This window comes from Protomyctophum bolini, assembly GCF_963924005.1.
Source record: "Protomyctophum bolini genome assembly, chromosome: 19".
Taxonomy (NCBI): Eukaryota; Metazoa; Chordata; class Actinopteri; order Myctophiformes; family Myctophidae; genus Protomyctophum; species Protomyctophum bolini.
In genome coordinates, this window is record NC_137880.1 from 19475156 (window position 1) to 19488010 (window position 12855).

Below are 12855 nucleotides of genomic sequence, written 5' to 3' on the forward strand. Positions count from 1 at the left end.
CCCTAGCCCAGGCCATTAGAGAACATAAAAGTATAGAAGGTGTTGTCATAAAGGGAATAGAACACAAGCTGGCTTTATATGCAGACGATGTACTTTGTTATTTAACTAATCCCGAACAGTCCCTCCCACATCTCTTCGACCTTCTTAAAATATATGGTAGATATTCAGGCTATAAGTTAAATGTTCAAAAAACACAGGTCTTAGCCTACAATTTTGCTCCAAGAGCTAATACAGTACAAAACTTCCCCTTTAACTGGAATTTAAAAGCCATAAAATATCTAGGGGTTTGGATAACAAAAGAATTTGATAACTTGTATGACAAAAACTTCAATCCTATCAACTCCAAAATAAAAAATGACCTTACCCGATGGACTGTGCTCCCTATAACCCTGAGTTCAAGAATCGAAACTATCAAGATGAATATCCTACCAAGACTCTTATATCTCTTCATGTCTCTACCTGTTAATGTTCCACTTAAACAATTCAATGAGTGGGATAAGTTAATTTCACGATTCATTTGGAATGGCAGAAAACCAAGAATTAAATACACAACATTACAGCTAAGTAAGGAAAAGGGTGGCATGTCACTACCGAATCTTAGAGACTATTTCTATGCAGCCCAACTTAGATTTGTTGCTTTGTGGTGTGGCAACGACACAGACGCCAAATGGAAAAGCATAGAACTAAGTGAACAGGATATCCCAATACAAGCCATGTTAGGTGATAAACAATTAACCAAAGCCAGTATAGATAAACTAGATCCAATCACATCTTTCACACTACAGACATGGCACACCCTCGTCAAACAACTAAAAATAGAAAAGCAATCAAAAATACTGAGATGGGTTGCCTTTGATACGGCATTTAAGCCAGCGATACTAGATCAGAGGTTTAAGTTTTGGTTCTCCAATCATGACATCACATCCTACTATAAGCTTATGGAAGAAAACAGGTTACAGAGCTTTCAGAAACTGAGAGATACATATTTTCTAGAAAAGGAAGATTTCTTCAGATATCTCCAACTACGTCACTATTTCAATCAAGAAATTCAGAACCGTGAACCACAAATTAATCAAAGTAAACTTATTAATTTAATTACTCAGGCACATACGAAAGGAACAAAGAGAATAGTATCAAAATTACATAAAAGTATTTCAGACTCCAGAAAACATACAACCGATTACATCAAAGAGAAATGGGAGAAAGAACTGAATGCCCAAATCACAAGTGAACAATGGTTAAATATTTGCAGCACACAACACACAACTTCAAGTTCTAACACCTGGCGTGAATTCTGCTGGAAAAACACCTCCCGCTTTTTTATCACTCCAAAACTTAAATCAAAACAGCTTGGAATATCCCAGTTGTGCTGGAGAAACTGTGGAGAGGTAGATGTAAGCCACTATCATGTTTTCTGGGGTTGCTCTGAAATTCTCACCTTTTGGAAAAATGTCACAGAGAAATTACAGAAGATTCTGGGCTTTCAAATATTAGATTCCTGTGTGATGCTGTATTTGGGAGATTTACCAGAAGAAATTATGGGAAGTGACAGGTATCTGATGAAAATCTTTCTGGCTGCAGCGAAAAAAGCCATTACTCGGAAATGGCTACAGGTAGATCCTCCTTCCATAGACGAATGGTTCCAGATAGTCTCGGAAATATTCGACATGGAGAGAATGACTGCTAATTTAAGATTGAAAAGAGAGTCTTTTGAAAACAAATGGGAAAAATGGTTTGATTATACTGAACAACAGGTGAGCTAGGAACCAGAATGTTTGGCTTTTATTTTTTGCTTTTTTTTTGTTATTTTTCTCTGAATGTAAACAAAATATATAATCCTTGACACAAATTCGGTACTCATGTTTATCATATGCTTATTTCTAGAGGGTGACCCCATAGATGGGACGGTAATCAACGTTATTTATTTTCTTTATATACGGTATTTTACTGTCCAATATTATTGTATGTGGGTGTATGTATGACTGTGAGGGTGTGTGGGGATGTATGCGTGAGTGTGAGTGTGAGTGTGTGTGTGTGTGTGTGTGTGAGTGTGTGTGTGTGTGTGTGTGTGTGTGTGTGTGTGTGTGTGTGTGTATGTACGAGTACGCTTACATAATGTTTTCATTTTATTATTATCCTGTCTATGTGTCATCTCCCACAAGCATTTATCTACTGTTTTTACTTTTTATTTACTGAGTTGGCAACACATATTGTAATGTTCGATTGTTTGTCTTTTTACTTTCTGTATGTCCTTGTATGTCATTTCTGTTCATGAAAAATGAATAAAATTTAAGTTGAAAAAAAAAAAAAAAAAAAAGAATCAGCGTAAAATCCCCCCCCCCCCCCCCCCCACCCCACCCCCCAAAAAAGTATACACAGTCCAGTCCGCTGTCCGTTACTGTGTTTGTAACGTTGTGTGTGTTTGTAACGTTGTGTGTGTTTGCCGTGGTCATTCAGGAGTGTGCTGTGTTTGTAACGTTGTGTGTGTTTGTAACGTTGTGTGTGTTTGCCGTGGTCATTCAGGAGTGTGTTTTACTGTGTTTGTAACGCTGTGTGTGTTTGCCGTGGTCATTCAGGAGTGTGCTGCTGGGTTCTACCGGCTGCGTGGCAGCGGGAGCAGCAGCGTGGGCGGTGGGCTGCCGTCTGGCCTGGCGTCCCGCGTGCCCACCGTGGCGGGCATGGGCAGCTGTGTGAAGTGCCAGTGCAGCGGGCACTCCACCACCTGTGACCCTGAGACGTCCATATGCCAGGTAAATGCTAGGGGTGTGTGTGTGTGTGTGTGTGTGTGCGTGTGTGCGTGTGTGTGTGTGTGTGTGCGTGTGTGTGCGTGTGTGTGTGTGTGTGTGTGTGTGTGCGTGTATCCATGAAAGCTCTGTGGGCGTTCAGCATTACCTGTGACCCTAATATAGTACTTCCATATGCCTGGTATATCTGCTGTGGGCGTGTGTGTGTGTGTGTGTGTGTGTGTGTGTGTGTGTGTGTGTGTGTGTGATGTTAGCTAATTAGCCTTGGGATAATTGATGAGGTCACACCTATGTGATATGTCTCTTGTGGGTCTATGGTGACCGTATAAGAGGCACTGTCTGTCCCTCTTCTCACTGTCTCTCTCTGAAATGAAAAGTGCGAACTAGAACCTGTAGGACCCTGGGGAGATTCCACATACTGTAGCATTGAGTCAAAAAGAAGTGAAACAAAGGCATCCACTGTATACCACCCAGGCTCAGCACATTTACACAGAACCACAGAACCCAGCTCTCATTTACACACCACAGAACCCAGCTCTCAGAGATATACTGTGTGGTATACTCACAACAGAACCCAGCTCTCAGAGATATACTGTGTGGTTTACACACAACAGAACCCAGCTCTCAGAGATATACTGTGTGGTTTACACACCACAGAACCCAGCTCTCAGAGATATACTGTGTGGTTTACACACCACAGAACCCAGCTCTCAGAGATATACTGTGTGGTATACTCACCACAGAACCCAGCTCTCAGAGATATACTGTGTGGTATACTCACAACAGAACCCAGCTCTCAGAGATATACTGTGTGGTATACTCACCACAGAACCCAGCTCTCAGAGATATACTGTGTGGTATACTCACCACAGAACCCAGCTCTCAGAGATATACTGTGTGGTTTACACACAACAGAACCCAGCTCTCAGAGATATACTGTGTGGTTTACACACAACAGAACCCAGCTCTCAGAGATATACTGTGTGGTATACTCACCACAGAACCCAGCTCTCAGAGATATACTGTGTGGTTTACACACAACAGAACCCAGCTCTCAGAGATATACTGTGTGGTTTACACACAACAGAACCCAGCTCTCAGAGATATACTGTGTGGTTTATCATTTACACACCACAGAACCCAGCTCTCAGAGATATACTGTGTGGTTTACACACCACAGAACCCAGCTCTCAGAGATATACTGTGTGGTTTACACACAACAGAACCCAGCTCTCAGAGATATACTGTGTGGTTTACACACAACAGAACCCAGCTCTCAGAGATATACTGTGTGGTATACTCACCACAGAACCCAGCTCTCAGAGATATACTGTGTGGTTTACACACCACAGAACCCAGCTCTCAGAGATATACTGTGTGGTTTGTGGTTTACACACCACAGAACCCAGCTCTCAGAGACATACTGTGTGGTTACCACAGAACCCAGCTCTCAGAGATATACTGTGTGGTTTACACACCACAGAACCCAGCTCTCAGAGATATACTGTGTGGTTTCATTGTATTGTCACAGGGTATGAGGTGGCACAGGAGGTGACCCGGAGACACCATTTACATTGCAGGGAAACCACTTAAACCCTACAGTATATGGTTAGGTGGTTAAAGGAAATACAAATCATGCAGATCTGGAGATTGGGTTTCATTGAAACCAGGACCACTGGCAGAGTGGTCGCACGCACGCACGCTCGCACACACACACACACACACACACACACACACACACACACACACACACACACACACACACACACACACACACACACACATGTACATGTACACAGAGAGAGATCAACCCTCGTATAGACGGATCGCCCCCTGCATCTCCCTACATTGCTATCATCACACATTCACATTCACATTCAGTGACTACATATACACAATACAGTGTCCTGGTCCATGTCCCCCTTGCCTTTCCTTAGCGTCCTGGTCCATGTCCCCCTTTCCTTTCCTTAGCGTCCTGGTCCATGTCCCCCTTTCCTTTCCTTAGCGTCCTGGTCCATGTCCCCCTGTCTTTAGCGTCCTGGTCCATGTCCCCTTTCCTTTCCTCCATGCATTTGTTTCCTCTCTGCCTTCATCTCTGCTACATCAGCCCTTTCTACACATTCCATCTCTCAGTCTTCTGTCCTCTGCTCCCCATCCTATTCATTGTGTCTCTCTCTCACCCACAGTCTTCCAAATTACACATCTTGTCATTTTGTCTCTCTTCCTTTCTCTTTTTGCCTTATCTTCTCCTTCACTCTCCTACACCCCCCTCTCTCTCCCCCCCCTCTCTCTCCTCTCTCTCTCTCTCTCTCTCTCCCCCCTCTCTCTCTCTCCCCCCCCTCTCTCTCTCTCTCTCTCTCTCTCTCTCTCTCTCTCTCTCCCCCCCTCTCTCTCTCTCTCTCTCTCTCTCTCTCTCCTCTCTCTCTTTCTGTCTGCCTCGCAGCCATTCTCTCAAGCCCATTTTCCCTCTCCCTATAACGGCGTCATTAGCATTTTCTCACCGCGCAGGCCAAATTGAAAAGTGCTAAACGAGTTTGCTGCCGTCGTGATTAGCGGTAACGAGGAACACAGGAAGTTAATGGAAACGACTCACCTCGTTAAGAGGCAACTTCCTGTTGTGCCGAATCCGAGTTTCTCGTTCCAAACAAGACAAGGCCCCGGGGAGGTGGGGGGAGGGGCGGGAGGGGGAATGTTTTCATGGATTTATCTTTTGTAGATGCACACATATTTGTGTACTGTGCATAATGCCGCGTGTGCGTCCCTAAATTGAGTGTGTGTTTGTATGTACGTGTGTGCGCGGCGCGTGTGTGTGTTTGTGAGTGTGTGCGTGCGTGCGCGCTCGCGTTAGGGAGTTGTACAAATACTATGTTTGAACAAATTGGTTTGTTTGTACCTTGTGTTTTTAGGCATGGGTCATAAAGTAGATTAGACCTGGGGCCTAATATTCTTAATATCTCACAGAGCAAATTATCCTTGGACCAGGCGGCTGCCCCCGTCACACACATCTCAAATGCACGCACGCACACTTTCACATCTACACACAGATGTGAATGCGGCAGAGTGGCCGAATGGGAACGGCAAGGTTCCCAGTTCGAACCCGGGCTCCCCCAGAGTTAGTGTCGAAGTGTCCTTGAGCAAGACTCTGAACCCCTACTTGCTCCCGATGTGCAGGTTGGTGCCTTGCATGGTTTCCTCTGCCATCGGTGTGGAAATGTGTGTATGAATGGGTGAATGTATTCTATGTAAAGCGCCTTGGATAAAGGCACTATATAAATGCACCATTTACCATTTACCACACAAGTACTGCCTTGCCAAAATGAGTCCGTTCAAACCAGTCAAATCATGCTATGAGTGTTAACGGTTGCTTTTCAACAAGTGTGTTTAAAATAGGGCGAGAATAGAAGATCTACAAGCTCACAACACATGGCATCATGATGTTTGATACACATTAGGCCACGGACATGCACTGTTATGCGATGTCACACATTAATTTCTGTTTATCTATGTGTGTAGAACTGTCAAGACAACACAGAGGGTGATAGGTGTGAGCGCTGTGCTCCAGGATTCTATGGAGTTGTACGAGGTCAGCCAGACGACTGCAAACCCTGTGCATGTCCTCTCACCAACCCGCAGAACAAGTAGGCTCCTATACTTTACACTTTGATGCAAGTTTGTTCTGTCTTTCTCAGATATAGTTAGAAAGGCATATTGAATAGTTGAAATGTGTGTAAAGTTTTAACATGGTTGTTTGTGTGTGTGTGTTTGTAGCTTCAGTCCTACCTGTGTAACTGAGGGCTATGATGACTACCGCTGCACCGCCTGTCCTGAGGGATACGAGGGCAAACACTGCGAGAGGTCTGACGCACGCACGCACGCACGCACGCACGCACGCACGCACGCACGCACGCACGCACACACAGTGTTGCGTGGAAATGTTGTAGGCTACTGTATAGTTCTATTGTTTTATGTCCATATGAAAACGAAAGGGAAGAAGAAGAGGGGGAAGAGAGGTCAATCAAAGAAAACAATCTTCATTTATCTATTCTACATATTTACGTTACACACTTACACCTGAGATACGATATAAAGGTCCATGAGCATAGCAGCACATGTACAGTATATACTGTACAGTATATTCAAGATTCAAGATGTTTATTGTACAAGTACATGCATTGTGAAAAACTGGGGGTGCTCCACAATACACAATATCCATATATGGACGTTAGTTAAGGTGTGAGAAAACCACGCAAAAAACAAATCCATTTGGCAGTTGTTAAAGAAATTGTTAAAAAAACATCCAAACATGACGATGAAGAAGATGATGATGATGCTAAGCTCTCTAACGGCCGCCGTGTCCCTCTCCAGGTGTGCCACTGGTTACCATGGTGATCCGACGATGCCCGGCGGTCGCTGCGAGGAGTGTAAGTGTTCCCCGTGGGGGGCGTTGCCCGGACCGTGTGACCCCGCGACGGGCCAATGCCGTTGCAGGCCGGGGACGTCCGGGAGGTCATGTGACCAGTGCATGGAGAGGCATGTGTGTGGACCCGCCGGCATCACCTGTAAGACTAACTTTACACTTAAAGTACTGTACTGTGATGTCCCTCAGGGCTCTGTATTAGTGCCTCTTCTGTTTTCACAGATAGCAGATCTACAAGCTCGGAGCATCTAGATCTGCTATTTTCCGCCAACGTTTTCCCCACATTACGGATGCTGGGGTTAAAGGATGACTTCATCACTTTTCAACCTATCTTATAATTGGTCCTCCCTAATGATAAATGATAAAATACAGTGGCACAATGTTTTTCTTCTCGGTCTGTGTCTCATAGGAGGGCTGTGGGCAGTTCAGAAACCCGTCTTCCAGTTGATGATGGTTCAGGCAGCATGTTTAGTTTTTGCTCATTTTAACACTGAACTGTTAATGAGCAGTCAAAGCTCTCTCTCTCACTCCGGTTGCCATGGGAGACACACAGGAGGACGGGGGCAGAAGTCATACTTTACTTTAGTCATTTAGAGAATCATTTCAACATCATTTAGATCTAATCTAAACTAGATATGACCATGATGGCAGGACCAATTCATGGCTATTATAGCATGGCTAGAGGTAAGTGCAGTGCGTGTGAGTGTGTGCGTACACATAGAGGAGAACAGAGAAGAACAGAGAAGAGACTGTGAGACATCAGGGAGACGTGAGTATTGCTCTCATCAGAGAGACGAGGGAGGAAATGAAGTGCTCACTCAGGTCTTCCATGTTGTCCATGCACGCTAACCCAGCTCCTCAAACACATCCTCAACGCTCCTCAAACACGCATGTTTTGGATTGTTTAGGATGGGGGATCGCGCCCCTTTTTTGGAAACGCCTGACTGGTGTTGTACAAGAAGAACGTACACATGGAACTTGGTTCCATATTTGTACCCTCTTGGAGTTACAGAATGCGTAAGGGTCCATTTGGTTCCTAACTCTCATTAATTTTGGCTGGGAGCCAGCTGTTCCATAATAAAGAGTACCGGTATATAATAATCTGAAACAGGTGTCAGGTGTGCACATTCTTTAACATTATATTCTTTCACAACGAACATTTTCATTCAAATCTTTGCTTCTGGGAGGTCCCTGAAACAACATATTTTGAGATGGAGCCCCGCGGCCAATTACATATTTTGTTTAGGGTCCTTGACATGAAATAGTTTGAGAACCACTGACACAGAAACATTATAGGTTTTCAGAAGACATTAGCAGAATCTGGTCTCACTCCTAAATGGGTTCATCTGTACTCTTACCACGGAAGAGTATGTTTAGTACAACGTCATTAACACAACTGTGGTGGCTGGAGGTGGTTCCTCTTCCTCTACTGAGTTGGGTAGGACACCTGCAGTTACACAAGTACATTGCATGAAGCCCAAAGTGTGATATGTCCCCCATGGCCCCTGACAAAACAACTAGGAACATAAGGAACGGCGATGAGCATGGATATGGCTCCATGCATGTGTGTGTGTAGTGTTGTGTGTGTGTGTGTTTTATGCACGTGTGTGTGTTGCGGTGTGAAGCAAGAGGCCTCTCGTTGGGGCAGCTGTGCTAAAGGCGTGTGTAATGGGGTGAGTCGTTGCTTATCGTTGGGCCATTACTTTAGTTCTCTCTCACAGTGCTTAAACACCACATCTTTTTACCCCACTAGGCCTCCTGCACGGCAAAATCCATATAGTGTTGATTTAAATCAGAGCTGTGTACAAATGGAGGGGGTGGGATAGTGTGTGTGTGTGTGTGTGTGTGTGTGTGTGTGTGTGTGTGTGTGTGTACGTGCGTGCGTACAGGAACTTTGTTGGTTGATCCTTAAAGGCTCTTTACACTATTCTTTACACACGCCCTTGGCATGTAATGTGTGTGTGTGTGCGTGTGCGTGTGTGTGCGCATGTACAGTACGTATACATGGTTGTGTGTGTGTTGTAGCTTGTCAGAGATTGATAAAGTGGAAACAGCCTTTATATTATTTAATTTATGTTTGATTTCCCATGTCAGATATTTTAATTTCTGCAATAAATCAGCCTTAGGGTAGAGACGAATTCACACAAACACGCAGGCACACGCACGCACACACACACGCGCACACACACACACACACACACACACACACACACACACGCACACGCACACGCACACACACTACGCACCATGGAAGAACATGTATTCATGTTTCCGTGTGTTCAGATATGAATGGTTACATGCCAACGGTGTGTGTTGATGAGTGTGTGTGTGCGTGTGTGTGTTGATGAGTGTGTGTGTGTGTGTGCGTGCGTGCGTACTGTGTGTGTTTGTTGAATTTCATGCATGAACAGTTCTGTCTTTCAGAGGCTGGGCTTGTTTAAACACAAACATGGTACACACACAAGTGCCCACATGCTTTAACATGTATACTATACACACACACACACACACACACACACACACACACGCACACGCACATGCACAGCTGAGCCTAGGACACAGCATCTTAACTCTCTATTCATATTGGATTTAATTGGTTTGCACACTCACTGGTGTGTGTGTGTGTGTGTGTGTGTGCGCGTGTGTGTGTGCAGCTTGTGATGACGACTGCGCTGGCCTGCTCATCAGAGACATGGACGACCTGTACCGCACCATCACGGGCGTGACGCTGACCACGCCCCTTCCACCTCCTTATAAGGTCCTGTATCGCTTTGAGAACATGACGGAGGAACTCAAGGTACGCAAGACCTCTTCCTGTGTCTGTTGCACTGCCACACTGTCGGGTGGAAACCACGTATGTCTGTGTCTGTTGCACTGCCACACTGTCGGGTGGAAACCACGTATGTCTGTGTCTGTTGCACTGCCACACTGTCGGGTGGAAACCACGTATGTCTGTGTCTGTTGCACTGCCACACTGTCGGGTGGAAACCACGTATGTCTGTGTTTGTTGCACTGCCACACTGTCGGGTGGAAACCACGTATGTCTGTGTCTGTTGCACTGCCACACTGTCGGGTGGAAACCACGTATGTCTGTGTTTGTTGCACTGCCACACTGTCGGGTGGAAACCACGTATGTCTGTGTTTGTTGCACTGCCACACTGTCGGGTGGAAACCACGTATGTCTGTGTTTGTTGCACTGCCACACTGTCGGGTGGAAACCACGTATGTCTGTGTTTGTTGCACTGCCACACTGTCGGGTGGAAACCACGTATGTCTGTGTTTGTTGCACAGCCACACTGTCGGGTGGAAACCACGTATGTCTGTGTCTGTTGCCACACTGTCGGGTGGAAACCACGTATGTCTGTGTCTGTTGCACTGCCACACTGTCGGGTGGAAACCACGTATGTCTGTGTCTGTTGCACTGCCACACTGTCGGGTGGAAACCACGTATGTCTGTGTCTGTTGCACTGCCACACTGTCGGGTGGAAACCACGTATGTCTGTGTTTGTTGCACTGCCACACTGTCGGGTGGAAACCACGTATGTCTGTGTCTGTTGCACTGCCACACTGTCGGGGTGGAAATTAAACCACAGGAAATAATTACCTGTTCTGGATGGTTTAATGTTAATACTTTTCACTGGTTGAATATTTTTGAAACACACACACACATAAATCATAAATAGCTTCTGCTATTGTATGAATTTTTACTTGACACGTTTGTATGATGAAGTAGGGCATTGGCTTTATATAAAAAAAAAACATATGTAGTTGAAGTATGGAGATACAAGGATTGTGGCAGACAGAGACGACTTGTAACTAGATACATAATCATCATAAGCAATGTGATGGCAGTAGGACTTAATGTTCATGCCTGAATGATTCAGCCATCAAAGTAAATACATTCCATTTAGGCCTGTCACAATTATTACATAGTTGCTGGATCGCAATTATTTGAGCTAATTCCCATTATTTTTGCATGGTTTAGAATGGTTTCTATTCATCAGTGTAGAAACAGTGTATGAAATGAGTGTAGAAATGTCATATTTCCATTTTGATATCTACATGCTCACAACTATGTTTTTCTATTTCTTGGAAATGGAGCTTAAGTGGTTAAATGGTGGCTTGCATAGGTCCACCTGTATGTGATTTTCTACCTTATATCTTCCTTTTTTACGATTAGAATACAATTTCTTCATATCCGTCCATAAATGTGCATACAGACGTCTGCCACCACAGCCTGTACTGTATCAACCTAACACTATACCGTATGCATTGAAGTTGTTCCATGCTTTGCCTCCACAGCACATGCTCTCTCCCCAGAAAGCTCCAGAGAGACTGCTGCAGCTGGCCGACTCCAACCTGGGCTCTCTGGTCACTGAGATGGACCAGCTACACAGCAGGGTGACGTCTTGGATTGATTTTCTCTCTCCGACAATGCTTTGTTGACTTTTTCTCTCCAATTCTAGTTATAAAAGTTTTAAAGATGGCTTGCTAGTTTAAGATTGTATTAGTTTTAGTGTTAGTTTTATATATTAATATGGTGTATTTTCCAGGGGAAAATTGGTTAAGCAAAAATACTGCTATAGCTAAAAGAAATTCCAAGATAGATTTTACATATCCACCCAAAATAGTAAGCTCATGTATGAATTTTCTCTACGATATTCGTCTGTTTTAGTTACACGCAATGCAGTTTAAGTTAGTTATTCTTTTCTGTAAAACCTAGGTTTTATTTTCATTTCAGTTGAAATGTGTCATAACCATGGTGGGAGATGGACCCCAGTGTGCAGCTCAACCAATGGCCCTGGGTCATATCATTAAAACACTAAGATTTGAATGATAATACACCCATACCACTTAACACGGCTTTCAACATGAATGATTGGACAACATGGAGAGATTCTCTTCCCCACACAATGTTTACACAGTGACAAATAACACTCAAACTCAAAATGTCATGTCAGGGTGTGCCTTTCATTTTTTTATGTTTTGCCTTGATATTTTCTGACAGCCATACCGCCATCCTCACTCCCATCACACACACACGCGCACACATGCACACACGCACACATGCACTCACGCACACACAAAAGCTAAGATGATGGTCTTGTCAAATCTTGACAAGACCTCTGGCCTCGTCTTTTGTGCGAGTCCGAGTGTGTCGGCTGTATCGACCGCATGAGGTCGTGTTGATCTCGCAAACATTCCTCTGTCTATCACATTGTTTGTTTTTGTCTGTTTCTCTGGCTTAGTTTTTGGCGTGCGTGCTTGTGAGCGTGTGTGCTTGTGAGCGTGCGTGCCTGCGTGCGTGCCTGCGTGCATGCGTGTGGGCGGGCGTGCGTGCGTATATGTGCGTATATGTGCTCTTACGTAAGTGCGGACAAGACTGACAGTAGCGACCGGGGAATCAATAGTACACACACTCCATACTATTGATCACACCACTGTTGTCATCTTCAGCTCAGGCATGTCCTCCTTCAAGCCTGGGAAGTTAACCATCTGTTCAGTTATTCAATAAATAAGTATATTTACTTATTTTGTCTGTCTGTCTGTCTGTCTGTCTGTGTGTGTGTGTGTGTGTGTGTGTGTGTGTGCGTGTGCGTGTGCGTGCGTGCGTGCATGTTTCCAGGCCACTAAGGTGTCTGCTGATGGTGAACAAGTAGTGGACGATGCTGATCGGATCCACAAGCGAGCTGA

The 12855-nt window shown here is 44.7% G+C and overlaps 1 protein-coding gene across 1 annotated transcript in view; it reads left to right on the forward strand.

The window, feature by feature from the left end:
* The window catches only part of lama2 (laminin, alpha 2), a 266769-nt gene that overhangs the window by 159238 nt on the left and 94676 nt on the right, over positions 1 to 12855 (forward strand). Inside the window, exons 33-39 of the mRNA XM_080791600.1 lie at positions 2577 to 2750; positions 6258 to 6382; positions 6513 to 6599; positions 7110 to 7303; positions 9816 to 9958; positions 11464 to 11562; positions 12788 to 12855. The exon at positions 12788 to 12855 is cut by the window's right edge and continues 44 nt beyond it. Of these exons, the coding sequence (XP_080647726.1) occupies positions 2577 to 2750; positions 6258 to 6382; positions 6513 to 6599; positions 7110 to 7303; positions 9816 to 9958; positions 11464 to 11562; positions 12788 to 12855 (890 nt within the window). The remainder of the gene's footprint in view (positions 1 to 2576; positions 2751 to 6257; positions 6383 to 6512; positions 6600 to 7109; positions 7304 to 9815; positions 9959 to 11463; positions 11563 to 12787) is intronic.